Source organism: Echiichthys vipera (assembly GCF_963691815.1).
Source record: "Echiichthys vipera genome assembly, chromosome: 1".
Classification (NCBI taxonomy): Eukaryota; Metazoa; Chordata; class Actinopteri; order Perciformes; family Trachinidae; genus Echiichthys; species Echiichthys vipera.
In genome coordinates, this window is record NC_139826.1 from 15,597,163 (window position 1) to 15,616,278 (window position 19,116).

Below are 19,116 nucleotides of genomic sequence, written 5' to 3' on the forward strand. Positions count from 1 at the left end.
TAAGTTCGCTCGCAGGTGTCCAGTCTACTGTTTGCTGTTTTGATCCAACTGCTGCCTGTGTATATTAAGATGAAACCTGTGCTGCTAGGGGGGTGGCGGAGGGGCATGATTGGTTGTGCAGGTGCATGTAGGTGCAGGTAGTCAATGTGGTTTGAGAGCTTCAGCATGGCTAACACAGCCATAACATCAAACAGGGCTGTTCCTGGAAAGAATACGGCTTTGGAATATAAATAATGCACCCCAAATTAAAGTGAAAAAAGCCAAGCCTTTAAACTGATATAATAAAAGAAAATCAGCAACCCATGACTCTATTTTCATCGCCCCTTTTCTCTTTATATTTTTTCTTTTTTATCCTTGAACAGCTCTGCTTTGTTATGACTGCATTAGCTACGAGGGTTCTGTAAGTGGCACTGGATCAGGTCCCCACGGAGGAAAGGACTGCACCTCTAAATCCCTCACAGGTACCATTGGAGACGGGGCTGGGGAGTGTCTCTTGTCTGTCTGTATATTCTTCTTAGACTTTGACTTTGATGCCTGAACCTTATGGGTTACACTGAATCCTGCAGTTTGGCATTTATTTCTTTATTAAATCCTCAGCTCAGGGTTTATGAATGTCCTTAAGGGTTGATGTTATAAGAATGTTTTACAAGGTTATTGAAGAGTTTAAGATTTGGATCATGCCACAAAAATAGTCATGCGTGCATTAAAAATCAAATCTGCCAGAAGGATGAGAGAAGGTCTTCCAGTTCAAATGCAAATCACCTTGATTAGAATGACATTTATCAGGGTGCGACTAGTGAGATTGCCTAGTGCTTGAAGTGGACCAAAGTAAGCAAATACTCCTCAAATCAGCCTTTCAGTATACAAGTGTAACAAGTGGGATAACACTTCTCGGTTCACAGGCTGAAATTAGTGGATCTATGTTGACTCCTCCACCTCTAAGCGTGGAATGAGAATAACTGACACTGCAGTTATAAAAACACTAACTATACTATACTGTATTTACTTCTGTGGGGAGGTTCTGTGCACAAACCTGCCTAAGTCAGCTCATCAGGGTGTCTAAATCATTAATGAATGAACCCTTCCTTTTTAGTGACAGCTGAATGAAAGAAGCCATTAAAATATGTATGGCCTGAAGGCTCACAATGGAATACAGTTGAGGGGAAAGTTGCCAAGTTGCCATGATTACTTTTTCACACTTGAAAGAGTAATTGAGCTTTATAAAAGTGTTAATGTTATCACACTTAGCAAGAGGCAATATGGAAATAATGGACATTTTCTTCATTATGATTTGATCACATTGTGTTTTCTTAACCTATTTCCATATGTTCCTCTACTGTATTTCTCTTTTAATGCCCCTTTTGTTTGTTTTGGGTACACTGTATTGTATATGTGGCGTTTCAATCCCCCATGGTGTTTTGCTGTTTATGGGTAGTTAAAAAGGGACTTGTTAGATCTGGAGGCAGATAAAAAGATGTAGCATGGTAAAATTAAAGTACATTAGCCCAATTCACATACAGTTGTGGTCACAATTTCACATATTGTAAGGGACAGTTACTGTATATCAAGGCTGTTTAGGGACAAATGCTCTTTCTGTGTGACAGAATGGTGGGAAATATTTGTATATTATTTATATTATATGTCCAATAGCAAAAAATCCCCAAAACTTTGTTGCACTTTCAAATTAAGAAAAAAAAACAGCTATTATTTATGTGAACAGAATCTTAAACTTTTTTGTCTAAAACAAATACAAAAGCCATTTCCAATTAAATCAAATGAAACTTTCTATTATTTATGGCCATTATCATATGAAAACGTAATATAGAAAGGCAGGAAACACCACAGCAGCAACGTGTGAGGTAGCTGTCGCGCACTGCTCCTGCAGGCAGACTTTTTGTTTCTCTCTGAAAGCAAAAGTGATTGATACTTTTTGACTAATTACTAGCCGTCCTATGTTCGTATATTTTAATGTTACAATGATAGCTCTGTTTTAGAGTAATTCTTCTATTTAACTTATTTGCTAGTCTTGCATTGCCAAATCTCCACAGTGCTGTGTCAGCGCTGGAGTATGATCTGGCTGCACAAGTTGACGTTCTGGTGTAGGGGGAACAACTCTCTGGGTTGTTTGCATTTCTTTGAACCAATCACAATCATCTTGGGCAGAGCTGAGCCCCAGATGAAGCGACGGTGCCCTTGCAAAGTGGATATCAGAGATGGCGGAAGGGGAGTTCAGTGGTATGTTTAAGTGTGTGTAAAGTCTCTTATATGACATTACATGGTAGCAAACTCATCAATCTCATTTGTGAATGCAGAAAAAGAGGCCTGAGGGAGTATTTAGTGCATACATGCAGGTAATGAGCACACCACTCTGTACCCATCTACAGTGACTCCTTACCTGAAGATTGTATCACTACTAGAAACAGATAAAAAAGAGGTGATTTTGCCTTGTTTTAAAGATTTTAAAACTCACTGATATGATAAATTACATGTTCAGATGGACAAAGCTCTGACAATCTGTCTATTATTTTATTATCTTTCAATGATTTCTTATTTTGTCACTTCCATTCTGCTTCCTGTCTGCTTCTGTGTATTCCAGGCACTGAGGTCTTCATAGGAGTCACTCAGTTCTGTCTCTCACCAGTGATTAGATAAATAAGGGATGCTGCATTCTTAATCACCTCTCCCTCTCCCTCATTATTTTCCTGTCAAGCAGCACTCAGAAGAGTTTGTGTAGGGGGATATTTACCAACATATCCTTCTTTCAACTCCCCCTTTTGCAGACAGTGTCCTTTTGATGATGATTAATTTAATTTCTGTTGGATGTCAGAGTGGAATTTGATAAATAGGCTAAGTCTTTCATAGACTGCTGCAGTCCAAAAACTTTATCGCACGTCTTCATTCTGTGTTATGTTTTATTCAGGCAGAGATAATTCTCCACTATTTGAAAGACAGAACAAGGAAGGATGAGGAAAAAGAAGTGTTTGGGACAAGCCTTGTCAACACAGGCTTGTTTCTCTTGCAGGTGTCAATGTAGACCTGCCTTGGCTGCAAACATCAAGGGGCTTAGAGAAAGTTTCCCACCTTTCAAGGTTTTAGCGTTTGTGCACCCGAGGCTCTGATCTTTGCAACCAGCTTACCTCCGATGTCAAATTATACACTGCTTTAGTATTTAAGTCCACTTGTGAGCCTGTTCTTTAGTACTGTCTGCAATCTCACCTTACCAGTCATCCTTCCTGGCACTATTTCAAAGGTCCCATGTTGTAAAAAGTGAGAATCCCATGTCTTTTTTGATTATTAAACAGGTTGAGGTGCTCTATAAATGCTGTGAAAGAATCAAAAGGTTCAATCCACAGAAAAATGCATACAGCCTGTGCCTTTAAACAAGCGGTCAGGACTTCTGTATGCTTGTGATGTCATGGCTTGCATTCAAGTAAATGAGAAAGCATGTCCAAACTTTTGACTTGTACTGTGTATAGGTAGAAAGTGCCGCTACATAGCTGTCATTCCCCGACTACACTGGCATTGCACCAGAGACACCAAGAGTGTGGAAGACCCAGAAAGGCTGACCAATCAGAGCAGATGGGCTTTAGGGGGGCTCTTTAGCCCACTTCAGACCAAATATTCGCACCGAGACAAAACCTTAGAACGTTGCAGGTAAAAGTTGCAAAAAAAGTTGACGGTGAACTGACCGTCTCGCCTGGACTCAAACTGGCTGATGATGCTGACTTTGACTCAGCTTGTCAAATCAGCTGGTTCTACAACGTAAGGCACATCATATGTTTTAACAGCTTATTAAGTCTTATCAAAGTCCTCTGGTGAAGTCACTGGTTGAAATGACAGCTATGGACAGAGACTCAACATGCGTGCGAGAGAAATAGAGACCAAGCGAGCGTCATAATCAAGAACAAAGCAGTGATTCAGGGAAATAAAACGGTATTTTCGCTGTTTTATCACTACTAGAAATGTCGATGTAGCGAATGTCTAATTACGCTGTCCTCATTTATATTTTATAATACTATAATAATATAATAGTTATATTCAGCTACGAAAAAAAGCCAGAAAAGTCAGAGGTTAAAATGGGAGTACAGAGTCATTGCTATGGAGGTGAACACAGTACATCGTCTTGCCTCGTCTCACTGGTGTGAACTGGCAGGTTTCAGAACATTGCAGACCTACACGTTGCAGGTAGTTGTCAGTTTCAACTCATCTCATCGCAAATCTTTAATCTGAACTGGGCTTTAAAGAAACGTTTTCATTTCAGACGGAGTGAATACAAAGCTACAAGTTTAAACCTGGAAATTAGCAAAATACGGGACCTTTAATTACAAGTTATTAACATTTTCAACTGTGGGTGAATATCATACAGTAAATGTTACTATAAACAATGCATTGATGATCAGAACTAAGACCCGGGTAGTGGAGACAAAAACATCCTCATTAACTTATTGTCCCAAAGTGGTCCTGTATTCAGTATATGTACAAGTATGACCCTGAAAATAAGCAATATGTCCCCCATCCATATGAACCATCTGTTGAAAACTTGCAAGCTGAACAGCTGTTTCACAACACTGATGTTGATGGATTTTTATCTAATCAATTTCCTAATGCCTTCAAAACTTGAATATTTTATATCACGTTTCTCGTTATGGCAGTATTTACCTGTCTTGCATCCATAATCGAAGCAGGGTTACTTTGCGGTTATGAAATTTTAGACTGGAGTCATGAGGTCATGGGCTATACTGCAAGTTAGAGCAATAGAAACGTCTGGACATGTTTTCCCAAATATTTGTGGAATCCAGGTTGGGATAGGATTACAAGTTTTATGTTTTACTTTTTATAGTCAAACCTGTTACAAGATATTTTTGGTCTTACATTACATTACATTTCATTTAGGTGACGCTTTTATCCAAAGCGACTTCCATTCACACTCATGCACAGCACAGGGAGCAATTTGTCTTTCAACCCAGGGCCATTTGGGTTTGGTGCTATCAGCATTATCAGAGCTACATAACATTTCCATAACATTTGTTTTTAGTTGCTGGAGCCTTCTGTAGTAAAAGTAGTCACTATGTTGCAAAAAGCTTGACATGAGTGTAGTTTTGAGGCTACATACCATACCATTTAGTTCATTGAGAATTGTTTACAACCTGTGTGATTGTCTATTTGCCCATGTTGTTTGCCCTACGGAGTTTCATTGTAGTGATGGTGGCGTGTCCCTAGATGTCACTAATTAAGTTAGTATGTATAAATGTCTTTGGTTCACTATTTCAGGCCTGATTCGAGCACTTCTGTGGGCAGACATGCTCTGTTTTAAAGTCAGCCTGTGTTGTTGGATTTCCACAAAGCAATTCCCCTCTTTCTTTAGTTGCTCGAGCACTGAGCAATATCAGTGACTAATAATATCGCTCACCGCTGGGATTTTGGAGGCACTTTTCTGTGCTCATTAAAACCTTTACAGTTTATTTTCCAACAATTATGTGGGAAATGAAAGTGTCTGCAAACAAAGTATTAACATATAATGAAAAAGGATGCACAGCCTTGCTAAACCATGGAGTGGGTGTAAAAAAAGAAAGAGAAGTGAGAATTAAATAAGTACCAAGTGCTGCCTATGCCTTCCCACCATGGTATAACATGGTAATGCTATCTGCATAAAAGACTATTTGTCCTCATTAATGATAGGAGGGGGAAAGCAGACTAATGCTCCCTGCTGCAGCCGTTTTTCCACAGTTGTCCCTATCAGTGCCTGCATGCTCGCTCGCCTCTTCACAACACTTGGTCTGGTGTTATTATTCACTGTTGGACTATCTCCTGACAGGTATGCAATGGAATGTAAATTCCCTGCCTTGTTAGGGTGTTGGGGGGCTTTGTACTTGCGGTTTGGTTAAACGCTCATCCTCACTGCTTACCCGCCCCACCCACCCCCAACCACACACACACACACATATACTCACACTCTAGACTAGAACCCACACTGGCCACAGCCTCTTTCCTCCCTCCCTCCCTCATGGCTGCTGAGTAGGTGATGGATGAGCTTTGAGGTGAAGAGTGAGGAAGACACATTAGAATTTGACCATGGGAAGAAGCCTGCGTGTGGGAGGAAATAGAAAGTGTGGTAGTATATCCGTCAGTGTAAGACTGTATGCTTCGACTGTGCATATGGCACGCTCACTCACACACCCAGACATGGACACGCTGCCATCAGAAATCTGAGCCTCGTCACAGCAGGAGTGGGATCGAGCGCCATTGTCACTTAATCTCCTTGCCCTCTGTTACCTGCTACTAACTCCTTTCACTTGGCTCCCGGCCAGCGGGATATTATGCTTTTAACACGAGAGATAAGAGAAGGCGCTGTTGCTTGCTCCCTCAGGTCTTGGTGAGCATTATGGTTTTTTAATGAATCTTCATGGGCTTAACGACACAGAAACCTGAGGCTCAAGTCTAATGTCCTAAAATAAATAATGGATTCAGTTACAGTCCTGCGCTGGTTATTTGCAACTGGTTTAAAGCCAGCTGTTTGGTGGGTGCCATGACTCTGTTTCTCTCTGCCTGGCTGATCTGGTTTCCTCCACGCTGTCTGTCACTCCTCAGCTCTGTCTTGTCCTTCTGGCCTCTGCAGCAACACCCTACTGATAACCCTCCTGACAGCGCTCTTTCATGAGCCTCGAATGTGTCCTGCCCTCTTTTCACTGAGCGCTGCCACAGGTCTTATCATCACTCACACATATTGGCCACACACAACAGCACCGTAAACCTCCCTCACAAAGTATCGAAGCAGTGCTCCTCCAGCAAGCTTCCCTGGAAGCTCCTGCTGGCCAGCCATCACCAACGGATCTCTTCCTTCTATCCTGATAGAAGAGCAGGGAAAAGGCCTCGCCGCTTTCATTTTTAATGCAAACATGCAGTCTTTCAAAACAGATTTGTGCTTTGAAAGACAGCCGAACCGTATAATGTGATGGATATAGTATGCAGTGAATTATGAGGTGGCATTTCAGTTCCCCCGGGGCATTACACAGTTGTTATCTGTAATAATTTGGGTGCGGATGCAACAAACATTTCTTCAGAAGACGCTGGTTTTATTTCCCAAGCTCTTCTGCTCATAATGTGCAGCCTAAACATCACAATCTTCCAGCTTGTTTTGAATATGCATGCAATTAGCCAACCAAATTAAGCAGAGCTAAATTAAATGGCGTTGGTGGAAACAAGCATAGCTTATGATTTATGGTGTGACACTGTTTACAGTGATGAAGTGCCAAGGGCTAATGAAAAGCCTGAGTAAACAAATACCTGGCCTTAAAAATAGATCCGCTCCTGGAATAACAAAGGGATACTTTGACAAATACTTAATCAGCTGCTCAAGCTTACCGCATGCCCACCCTGTGACTGTTGCTTAACCTGTTCAGTCCATGTAACATCCTGCCAACATCACACGTTTCCAAAGTAGGCTAGCCATGCGACAGACAACACACACTATTTTGAAATGTTAACTTAGTTAATTTGAATGACACGTCCTTTGTCAATTTAGAATTTTAGAAGCTTCTCTTTATGTCAACAGCGGACATTGTGTACTAATATGGATTAAGGATTATACAGATGAGATGACAAAGATGATGTACATCTCTGCTGTATTTAGACATTCCCTCAGAAATAGTCCTCATTCATTTGATTTCTGTGCTTCATTGAAGAAAATGAAATGGAAACACTGCTGCCAATGTTTATAATAATCTGAGCCCAACTGTATTTAATAATCATAAATTTGGACAGCGACTTTCGTGCTTTATGACTTTCCAACTTAAGTTATAACCATTTAACAAAAATAAAGTCACCTGACTCAGACATCATAGTTATTGTCATTTACATTTTCTACCTGTCATGTCCAGTGTCTAAAACACCATCCAGAGCTGATAATCAGCCATTATAGCTGTAAACAGCTTTGTGTGTTGGACCTTCAGGGAAGATGTATAAATCAGCTCTAGTGTGCTGCTGTGGTCACTGAAGAAAAATGCTTGAATTTGTCACAGAAGAATGCTACAAGGTGTAAAGATGCACTCATCCATGCAAACAACCTGGCACATAGAGTTAATGATTATTCAAAGCGTGGGGCTGGCAGTATTTTAAATGCGTTATACGGTGAGGACAATTCCGGTCACCCAGAGTTTAAAAAAAAAAAAACACCTGGCTATTGAATCAGCCTGCCTTAATTTTCACAGTGCTAAATGCTATTATTCAGCTGTGCAACCAAGCGAATCTGAGCCACACTCACCCAAATCATCTCACAGTGAGGCTGCAGACTCGAGGCAGCCTTCTGCTCCCCAAACAATTACACGCTAATCTGCAATGTGAAATGAGTATTAGGATTTTAATCTCATAGGAAGAGAGTCCCCTACTTCACCCCAAAGTAGTGGAAGTTATATTATCTCCCAGAGTTTCTGACCTTCAGTCTCCATTCCCCACCCTCCAGCACCACCGGCACACCACCCCACATCTATCCCATCAGGGTAGACAGCAAACCGCTCCTCCTTCCAGCCACCTTTTTCCAGATTAGCCCCATGACACCATGGGCCTAGTTTAATTGCTTGTCAGATTGAATATTCTCCAGCTTCTTCCTTTATCTACCTCACAGATATTGCTTCACATTAGCATGTCCTACCACCGCTGGGTGAAAGACAGACATGTCCATAACATTATACTGCAATTCTCTTTACATGAGGGGTGTTACTCAGAATATGACTCTAACTAATCCCAGTAGTGATAAATATTCTTGTATTGGCAATCGTGAGCCTTTAAAGGTCTCCAAAGGTTGTACAAAAGTGAAATTTCCATGTCTATTTTTACTCTAAAACAAGTCTAGGGGAAAAAATATTAAACAGATAACTGCACACAGCCTGTTTTCAGCCTGTTTTCAGAAAATATGCCTTTAAACGAGCCGTCGGGACTTATGTACGGTTGTGATGTCACAACTCTACTCTATAGAAAGTGCTGTTACGGTTATTCTCCAGCTGCAGTGCAAAGATTGCAAGAGCCCAAGTGGTGAAGACCCCCAAAACGCTGATCAATCAGAGCAGACTGGGCAGGTATATTAAGACAGACCGTTTGAGAGTAATAATGTGTCTTTTGAACATTAAAGCATGTAAGCATGTTCTAGCAGAAACCCCAAATACAAATATGAACCTGAAAATGAGCATAATGTGGGATCTTTCATTTAAAGTTGTAAATATTTTCAGCTGTGGGTAATTTTGCTGTTGTACAGTAAATGTTACTATAACCAAAGCAATTTGACCATAGACCCAGTTTGTGGGGGGCTGATCATCTTCAATAACTTATTGACCTGTCCCCAAATGCTTCTGTATTCAGTATCTTCTAGCTGATTTACTTTACTGCCAATCTTTTGCTACTCTCCTATTCACCCCCATCTTCTAGAGTCAAACAAGGCTGTCATCGTTCGTACATGACTGATGGGACTGATGTGCCGTATAGCTGTCACATTGGTGATTTCAGAGCTCTGTGATAGGCAGAAGTGTAGACCAACATTATCACATGCTTTCATTTCAGTCCTATTCATCAGCAGGCGTAATTTCATAAAGAATAAAAGTTCTTGGCCCTTCGGGCAGAAGCTCACCCCGTCTCTTTTCTTGGGATTCTGTTGTGGGTTTGAATATCTTTTACTATTTTCTTTTTGTATTTGTATGTGGTTTTGTTTCTGTTTTTTGCTTCTTCTCTTTTTGGGCTAATCTAAAGAGCAACACCTGAATTATCATTTCTTTCTAAAAGCTTATAAGAATGTTTGCTGTTGTTCGAAGCTTCTTGATTTGTGTTTAATTCCATTGTCTACTATAAGTAGCAATCCAGTTGATAAAATCCTCCATCCTTCCTTGTTGTAGTAACATCTCCAGCACCATGGACAGTGTCATTTAAATGTTCTTATTAACACTGTGAGTTGCCTCATATGTAACAAATAGAATTACACATACTGTAACACATTTAACTTACAGCCTTCTGAAGCTACTACAGCTGGACTATGTTTCTTTATTTGCCTTAGTTTATAACACTGTTTTTTTTTAGATGATGAAAATTCTTTCCTTCTCCATCCCATTTATTAAGTATCCTCAGCAATTAAACAAGTGGCCCTTGCTCAGTGACAGATATGCTTTTGCAAGGGCGTTCGATTTACCCTGGAAATACCCCGACTGGACTTGAGGCATACATTATTTAAGGGGCAAAGCCCAGGGAGTGTTCACTGCCCGGATGGATTGCTCTGAGATACATTCCAGTGAAGGATATTGGCTCCATTGTTGTTTATCTTAATATATAGGCCTAAGGTATTTTTTTCAAACTCAGCAGCACTAAGAGTAACAGCAGAGTGTATGCTGATGTACTGCATCAGTGACTACTGTATATGTAGCTGAGCTCAAGGCAGCTTTGTATTTTATAGTCTGGACTTGCAGCATTGTATTATTTGGGCTTGCCTCTCGTAAAGTCTGTCATACAGCATGTCAGGCATTACTTCTTGTAAAAAAAAAAAAAAAGGGTTGTGAATTTTGCTTTGTCATGTCCTAGTGTATCTCTGGTAAGATTTAATGGGGAGGGCAAGAGAGGCCAACATTTCAGTTAGGGTTGGGATTTAATGGCATTTTGTAGAATCCAAGTCTAATATGCAATTTGGTTATTAAGTCCTTTCAAATCACTATCAAAGTTGAACTTTAAATGGTTTTAACCACTGACCAATAAGCCGTATGGCCAACTTGGAACCAAGTCCAATATGGCACCTGCTATCAGAACCCAACCCTACTTTTTGGTAAACTAACTCCACTTCTTTTTCAGACCTTTTTTATTCCTTTTATACTGCTTATTGTTGGATCACAATATCAACCAGCTATCTACCACAGTGCAGGCATCTTCTGCTCTTATCTAGTTTTCACTTACCCCTTCTTCCTTTTCTCTTTTTTAACCCCTGTCTCCTGTCATTACTTCCCTCTCCTTGCTCCCTTTGTCGTTGTCCATTTATGCCTCTCGTTGCTGTACTCTCCTTCCCTCCTTCTCTCCTCTGGTGACTTGGGCGACACTTGCAGTAGAGATTAAAGTGATCAAGGACCTACCGTGGCCCCCTCCTGTCGGGCAGCTCAACACCAGCCCTCCGCTGGTTGAGGAGCTGGAGTCTCCCTTCGAAACAGCTCAGCCCTCGCCAGGACAGACAAGCTGTGACCAGCACCACCATGGTGGGTGTTGGTGTTGTCATTGTCCAGCATCTTCCCTTTCAGTCAACCCCCTTTTCCATCCGTCAGTCCATTAATCCATCATCCATCCATTTATCAGTTCAATCCCTTCAATGTATCTGTTCAATGCCTTTTTATCTGTCTATCTGATTTTATTAATGAATGGTTTGAGTGGTAAAGAGTGTGTATGCATTCTCTTAATGAGTCAGTAGCATTTCAATCATAACTGACTGCACATAACTGGTGACAAGAGGCAGTTTATTTGGCTTGCAAAGAATATCAACAAGAATCTTCCGGCTTAATGGTTTCCTATATAAACTGGAAACTGAACATAGCAGCAGTTCAGAGGGCAATCCATGGTTATGTGAAAGTGACCGCTCTCACTTAACCGGTCAGTGATGACTTATTGAGAGAGCTCTCATCTTTTAGAAGCACTGTATAATAAGACTTCAGGTAGTAGCTCACTAATGACTGCACTTTTCCATCTGGATTACATGCAGCAGAAAATCACTAATTCTTGTGCAGGTTTGAGGGCTGAAGGCTCATTAGTTTTAATAGCGCTAAACTGCCTTCTGCATGCGTAATTGCCATTTGTTGCGACCCCATTTCCTCTTGTCAACATACTCCTAACCGTCCCAGATGTCCCTCTGGCCCCCTGTTCTCCAGGGCTCTCTTCACCTCTGCTTTAGCTATATTTACCATCTTATCAAACACAAAGGACAAGTAATCAGCTTTATTCAACCAATATATCCATTAGTTGAAGCCCTTCCACATACTCACACTCTCTACTGCTGTAATCACCCGGGGGGCTAGCAGAACTAATGCCAGGAATGGGATTTCCCCTGGTAGAGTGGAAAGACTTAGATTGAGACCATGTAAGAGGACACCGCTGTGTGCTATAGGCGAGGACAGGGCAAAGAGTTGATTTATATCCATAAATCCATGGGAAAGGTTCTGGTTCCCTCTGTGATGTCAGTGGGTTTAAGATTGGCGTCCAGCTGTAAAGTGATCCTCTCTCTGTCTGAGCCAGTATGGCCCACTCTGCATCTTTGGGGTGAAAGGCCACTGTTGCAGACAGAGGGGGGGGGGGGGGGCATGGCCTCTGCGACCCCTGTGAATACAGTTACAATGCACTCCCTTGACCTCGATGTCTCAGTCACACACCAAGACATTAGTCATCCGTTATACACAGGACTGCTTACACGCTCAAGGAATTGGCTCAGCCAGGGTAAAAAAGAGTCTTTATGTGTATGTGAAGTTTATTGCTTACTATAATATAGATGAAGAATAAACCATAGCATGTACAGTTCAGGGAAATCTGCCTTATCCGTCCAACGTCATTATCAAAATGTAAATGCAGCTTGACAGGTCAGATATTACATCTACATATAAATGGAAGGCACTTTTCACTGAGTATAATGAAGAGCTCTTCACTTTTATTTTTTTGACATGAATTAATTATCACACACTTTGAAGCATATCTCTTATGTTCTCCTTCCTCTAATAAAACAAAGTAATTAAAATACATCTAGATTTAATTTTAAATAGATCTGTAAGCTGACACTGGAGGTTTATTCCCTTGTTTTGGAAAACCTAATTCGAATTTTATTTGGGGTTTGATGTAAAAGAAGAAAAAAATAAAGAAGAAAGTATATTCTATATATATTCTATTCTATTCTATATTCTATATATAGATGGTAGAATCATGGTAGAATCATTGGAGATTAACTTCTGCATTCAGCAGCAGCGAGGCTCAAAAATGATATTATTAAAATCTGTCCAACAAATCATTATTTGAGTTCCTGATGCACATAATTAATATCAACATAAAAGTTAAAGCCGTCCGTTCCTAGGGTACCATCACACGCTGAGCACTATTTTCAGTGTGCTGTGCATTTTAATGAGATGCAGACCTCTTAATCATTTTACTCGTCCTGGCTGGAAAACTTAATTTTCCCCTCACAATACCCCGGTCAATGGCAGGATTTACCCCTCAGACTAGTCATCCTTTTTGATAGGAGTACCATTAGTAAATGAGAATTAATTAGCAAGCTTAATTGGAGAAATGTAAGCAGGAATGTGTGCAGAGGGAAAGTCAGGTTGTTCAGAAGCCTCATGTACTTAACTACATTTTTGGTGTTTCTCCTGTTTATGTTTTGACTACTGTGGCCCTAACGTCCTTGAGAGAAAGATTATCATTCCCTTTTATAGGGTCTCCTTATTTAAGATACTTTTTTTGTGCCGTTTGATGGCCACTATACGTATCTCTCTCCAGGATCTCATGGCATGGTTTTGTCTTGTATTGTGCTGCTGTGCTGAATTTCATTGCAGCACTTCATGTTACGGATTGGTCGCAGTGCAATAATGGAAATGTCATTCGGACCTCTGTGTTTATCTGTGTCCTGGCCAATCAGCCCCCTCTCTCACACACTCTCCCTCTGTATTTTATAGAACTCTGTAAAGGAAGCTATTTGTTTGAAGGGGGCAGGTCTTTCAGCCATCAGTCACCATCTGATTGACAGTTCAGTCTGATACACAGATTCCATTTGCTGTGCTAAACAAGCAATAATACTGATAACACACATAGAGTGTGTGTGTGTGTGTGTGTGTGTGTGTGTGTGTGTGTGTGTGTGTGTGTGTGTGTGTGTGTGTGTGTGTGTGTGTGTGTGTGTGTGTGTGTGTGTGTGTGTGTGTGTGTGTGTGTGTGTGTGTGTGTGTGTGTGTGTGTGTGTGTGTGTGTGTGTGTGTGTGTGTGTGTGTGTGTGTGTGTGTGTGTGTGTGTGTGTGTGTGTGTGTGTGTGTGTGTGTGTTCACCCTCTTGTCTCTCTTAAGCTGCCTCTCAGAGGTTTTGTTCTCCTCCGGGCCAATCCTCTCGTCAATCTCCTGTCCGTCATGTCTCAGGCTGTGTGCTCCAGAGAATGAAAGGGGAATGAGTTTGGCTCACTCCCATTGATATTCATCCTTAAAACATAATCCTACAACAATTTGAAGCTTTAGTGTTGGTGAAATGACTGGCAATCGAAGGAGACATGGGTTCATTTACTTTTGAGCACATAAAATGATAGCTTTTGTTTAGTTTGGAGGCTCTCACTTAAAGCTGATACTCTTCTTGTAGACCGATGCCTGTAGAAAAGACTCAGCTCTGACAGGGAAGGTTGATGGGGTGAGCTCCTCTGAGAATAGCCACTCAACCCCTTCTATGAGGTGGATGGGGAATGGGTTTAATTAAGGTCAAATAAAGCAGTGATTGTGTTGAATCTGGGAAAAAATAGGAATTAGCGGGGGCGCTGGGAGAATGGAGAAAATGTGAAGAGCTGAGGTCAGGTGGATGGCTGAGAGCTGTAGATACACTTAGAGATGGACTGTCCGACGAAACCAAGATAGCAACATTCATCCTAAAGCCACGCTAGCAGATACCTTTTCCAGCCACATATTATGTCAAGATCACTGGTGGATTTAAAAAGAAATCACATTTTATCCAAATTGTATTTGGGCATATAATGTACATAGGTAAAGTTTAACCATTTTTTTCAGGATCAGACATAATCAGTGACCAATAGCCCTGCATTAAGACCATCAGAAGCAGTGGAGATAACAGACCAAAGCTGTTCCTGCTCTGTATCTGTCCTCCACAGTCCATTTACCACCATCTTTTTTCTGTCCTTGACAAACAAATACACAGAGAAAAAGAGGCTTAGACAGGACTGGATTGTGTGAGATGGAATGATCAAAAGAAAGGGTGAGGGGGAGAAAAAGAGGAAGGGCCAGACATATTCATACAGGAAGAGAGAAATTGAAAGCAAAGGAGGGAGAGAGAGAGAGCAATTGGCCGCGTCGTCATGTTGTGATCTGTCAGCGTCGACAGGGATGAGCCGAGCAAACATGAATCTCCCTTGTCCCCTTGGTCAGTTTCCATGGAAACGCTATTTCTCACCCTTACACATATACTGTATGTTCATCGTACTCACTCGTACTTTATTCCCAGCGGTCTGAATGTGGTTCAAATTAACTGTAGGAAAAAGTAGAGAACTAATTATGTCTTCCATGTGAACTAACGTGCAGCACAGGACCATCATTTGACTGCCTTTAATCCATGCATCAGACCCTGAGGAAGCGCAGCTACAGCTCATAGTCTTCCAAAGGTCTGAGGTTATAGCCACAGTTTACCCAGCAGTCATGCACAGTACAATTTGGCTGTCATTTTAAGACTCATATCCCTATAATGTACAAAAAGGCAAAGGCCAAGATATCAAGAGTAGGCAGAGTCATTTGGAACAATCTTTCATTGAATTTATGTTTAGGGAAATGCATCAGTGAGCTCAAGGCCAGCGAGTTCAACCTGGAGATGAGTGGAGATTAAGGGGAGCCTCTGGTGGTCAGAGCTGAAATAGCAGCACAGTCCAAGCTGTTGGATCATATTCCATCGCAAGCAGTGGTGGAAAAGAAAAAATACTGCTAAAACCATGTCTCAATACTACAGTTACTTTTTGCATCCAAAAAAGTATTATCAACAAAAGCATAAAAAATAAAAGCTCTAATTTACTGTTTAACCCTGTGGTTCCCAACCTAGCCCCCTCCAGAAGGGTTGTGAAATCATCAATGGGGTAGGAAAGTTCTGCTACACAAAATATTTGGATATTTATTTGTTAATTAGTTAGGTATTTGATCTCCAATCTTCTTTTGGATTCTGATATTGTAACCGTAGAATAGTCGAGTCATTAAAAAAAGCATACCTTTTACTTAACCCGAAAGACACATGTGGCAGCACAGTGTTTACATTTTAGGTCAGGGTGAGAGTCTTTAATGTGTTATGCTGTCATTTACGGTGACATTTCTCTCCTCTCCTCAAGCTTGAGCTGGGTACAAAGCATGGAGCTTCAGGAGCAGCTCAGCACTCTGATAACTTCTCTCTCTGCTATAAATATTAACTTCTCTGTTTCAATAATGTTAGGCTTAAAAAACATGCATGCAAACTGAAATTCACCGCAGTTTCTCCACGGAAACACTGCAGCACTGTGCCATCCATCATAGCCCAGAATGGAGAAATGTCCGGCTGAGTCGGGTTATAACCAAGCAGTCTGTATGGTTTTACTGTAGCAGCCTGGATACTTATTTAAGTTAGTTGAATGACCATCGTTTATAACTTTTTAAAGGGCCCCCTACAGACACTCCTTTTTTGGGGCCACTAGCCAAAACACATTGGAACCACTGGTTTAATATAAAACAATTTACATTTACAGTAAATTGGCAGTTGAGACATGTCATAACAAAAACAAAAAAAAATGTATTTATGTATATATTGTTACATTTACAGTATCTACAGAATGTTTTCCTGTTTAGTCCCACTTAGGGGTGTCCACAGGCTCGATGAAATTTGTTGACATGGTGTTGTCTCGTGTAGCCTAAATTGATTGATTGATTGATGCTGTCAGCCCTCCTGCTCAGTCTGGTACAGGAACACTTGGCAAGCTCACAACCTGTAAAGTGTAATGGAATCCTCTGACTGGAATACAGAGTCTAGACAGACCCATCTCCATCGACATGTTGTGAAGATTACAGTGCCTGTCTGTATAGTACCTACCATGGTCAGCCCAGGTGATTAAACACTAGACACAAGACTGGCCATTAGCGAGAGCTGTAAAAACTGAGGCAATGAGCAAAGGCACTGTGAGCTTCATACTGCATTAACTTCTTCTGTTAAAGGCTCAGCTTCGATGTGTTGCCTTTAAAACCTTTAAGCAGCCAACAATCTCCAGCTAAAGCTTGTCATATAGTTGCTGCTGTTATTGCTTGAGAAGCATGTCATTGTCCCTAAATAAGTCTTTCTCAAGCCAAGGGCGCTAGGATATCAATTATAGCGATGAATGATGAATGGAAAATGACTCAAACACACACGCGCACACACACACACACACACACACACACACGCACACACACACACACACACACACACACACACGCACGCACGCACATACACATACACATACACACACAGACGACCACGTTGTGACTCCAAGCACCGCTGTCCAGTATTTAATTATTTTGGCCTCCATAGCCCTCTGACTGAAAAATTCACTTTCATTTGGCCTTGTGTGCATTATCGCCTCTTTTGTTCTCATGTTGGCTTTTGTAAATAACGGTAAATGTTTTTTCCGTGTACTGATTGGCTGTGAAGCTGCCAATGACCTTCCATCAGTCATGTCATGAGCACAGGTCACCTCCAGCCCCCACATACCATCAAACACTTCCATGGGAAGTTGCCAAGACAGCTTATCGGGTCCACAGTTGACCGTGAGAGTTTTGAAAAGCCAGTTTAATGTTTAACTTGCAGTACCTGATGGGATTTGTGTGTGTATTTGTGCATATGACTTTTCAAAGTAGGCTTGTTTGTATGACAGTGCTATTTGTGTGTAGTTAAAGAGTGTACACGCTCACAGGTACTGTGGTATGTGTAGGTGTATTTGCAGATGCATGTGGTTGTTTGAACGGTTTGGAGGAAGTTTGTGAGTATTTTGTCTTACTGGCTTGTGTGCACAATGTTGAAGGATTGATTTATGCCTCCTCCACTGTGTGTACATGTCCTTCAGTTAGATGAGTTACAAAAAGTGACACTGTGTAGAGCACAACATGGACATCTGTTCCCACATACACCTCATTGCTCTGTTTATTTGTATTCACGCCATAACTTTTTTCAAATGTCTACTTCCTGTTAAGCACACCACTTTTTCCAAGTCACCCTAACCTGAAGTATAGCTGAAGTATATATACAGGATTATGTTGTATTATTATCAGAGCTGTGAATGGTCTCAATATTTTTTAAATACCCATTAAAGTCTTTCAGAATAACATGTGTTGCATTCAGCTGTTGCATTTTCCTTTATTACAGTCCAGTTTGATGGTGTGGAGAAGTCTCGAATGTCCCCTACCAAGGACGGGAAAACCCGTCCACTGCAGCGACACTCCAGTGGCTGTCTGGTCAACACCAAAATGTCTTCACTGGACCAATGCAGCTCCTCTATCGGGGAGCGTATTGACCCTACTATGCCCCTGGAAAGCCAGTTGTGAGTCAGATCTCAGTCGCTGTCGTGACTGCATTTTATTTTTTTAATGCATCACTTTGGCCATTCATAGGCGAATTTGACCCCTGTTGTTTTATTTCCTTTGTTCTACTTTATGCTCTTACCATTCCTTTGTTCCTTTTCTTTCTCATCCCTATTTCTTATTGTTCACTGTAGTTGGTACCATGGAGCGATCAGCCGAACAGATGCAGAGTCTCTGCTAAGGCTGTGTAAGGAGGCCAGCTACCTGGTGAGAAACAGTGAGACCAGCAAGAATGACTACTCCCTCTCCCTTAAGTAAGGACACACACACACACACACACACACACACACACACACACACACAGCAGAGACACGTAGAGCAACAGAAGTGCAGAAGCTACACATGGTTTCAATGGAGTTAACATTGTGGCCGTATCTAACATCTTGTTCACAGAGGTCCTCACAGAGGTCCTTTCATACCTGTGCCCCAATAGTCTGCTGACTCTGGCTTTTCAATATGGTAATCATTTTCACCTTTCCGACCTCTATCTCCCACCTACATCCTGCCCGTCCCTTGTCCTCCACCTCCCCCCGGTAAACCCTCTGACACCGTCGGCTCGTTGATTTGCTGATGTGCCCACAACACAGTTAGTTGCCCTTCATCAGCAACCCTTGATCCCTGCTGCATCCAATAGAGGGTTCAAAGGAGCCACTCTGATTGGTTTAGAATAGTCTGACATTTGGAGGAGGTTACTTTAGCCTGAAGCCCCGCAGTGAAGTCACATGCCATTCTTTTGACGGGAATGTGCGCTTATGGTGAGTTTGGTTTAATGATTTAATGGTTTTCACTGCCATGTGCAAGTAGT

At 41.4% G+C, this 19,116-nt stretch overlaps 1 protein-coding gene across 2 annotated transcripts in view; it reads left to right on the forward strand.

Moving 5' to 3' along the window:
* The window catches only part of shf (Src homology 2 domain containing F), a 101,720-nt gene that overhangs the window by 72,210 nt on the left and 10,394 nt on the right, over positions 1-19,116 (forward strand). Inside the window, exons 4-6 of one of the 2 annotated variants that reach the window (XM_083936656.1) lie at positions 363-461; positions 18,097-18,271; positions 18,446-18,565. In XM_083936656.1, coding sequence (XP_083792782.1) covers positions 363-461; positions 18,097-18,271; positions 18,446-18,565 — 394 coding nt within the window. The remainder of the gene's footprint in view (positions 1-362; positions 462-18,096; positions 18,272-18,445; positions 18,566-19,116) is intronic. The other variant, XM_083936657.1, reaches the window with a different exon arrangement.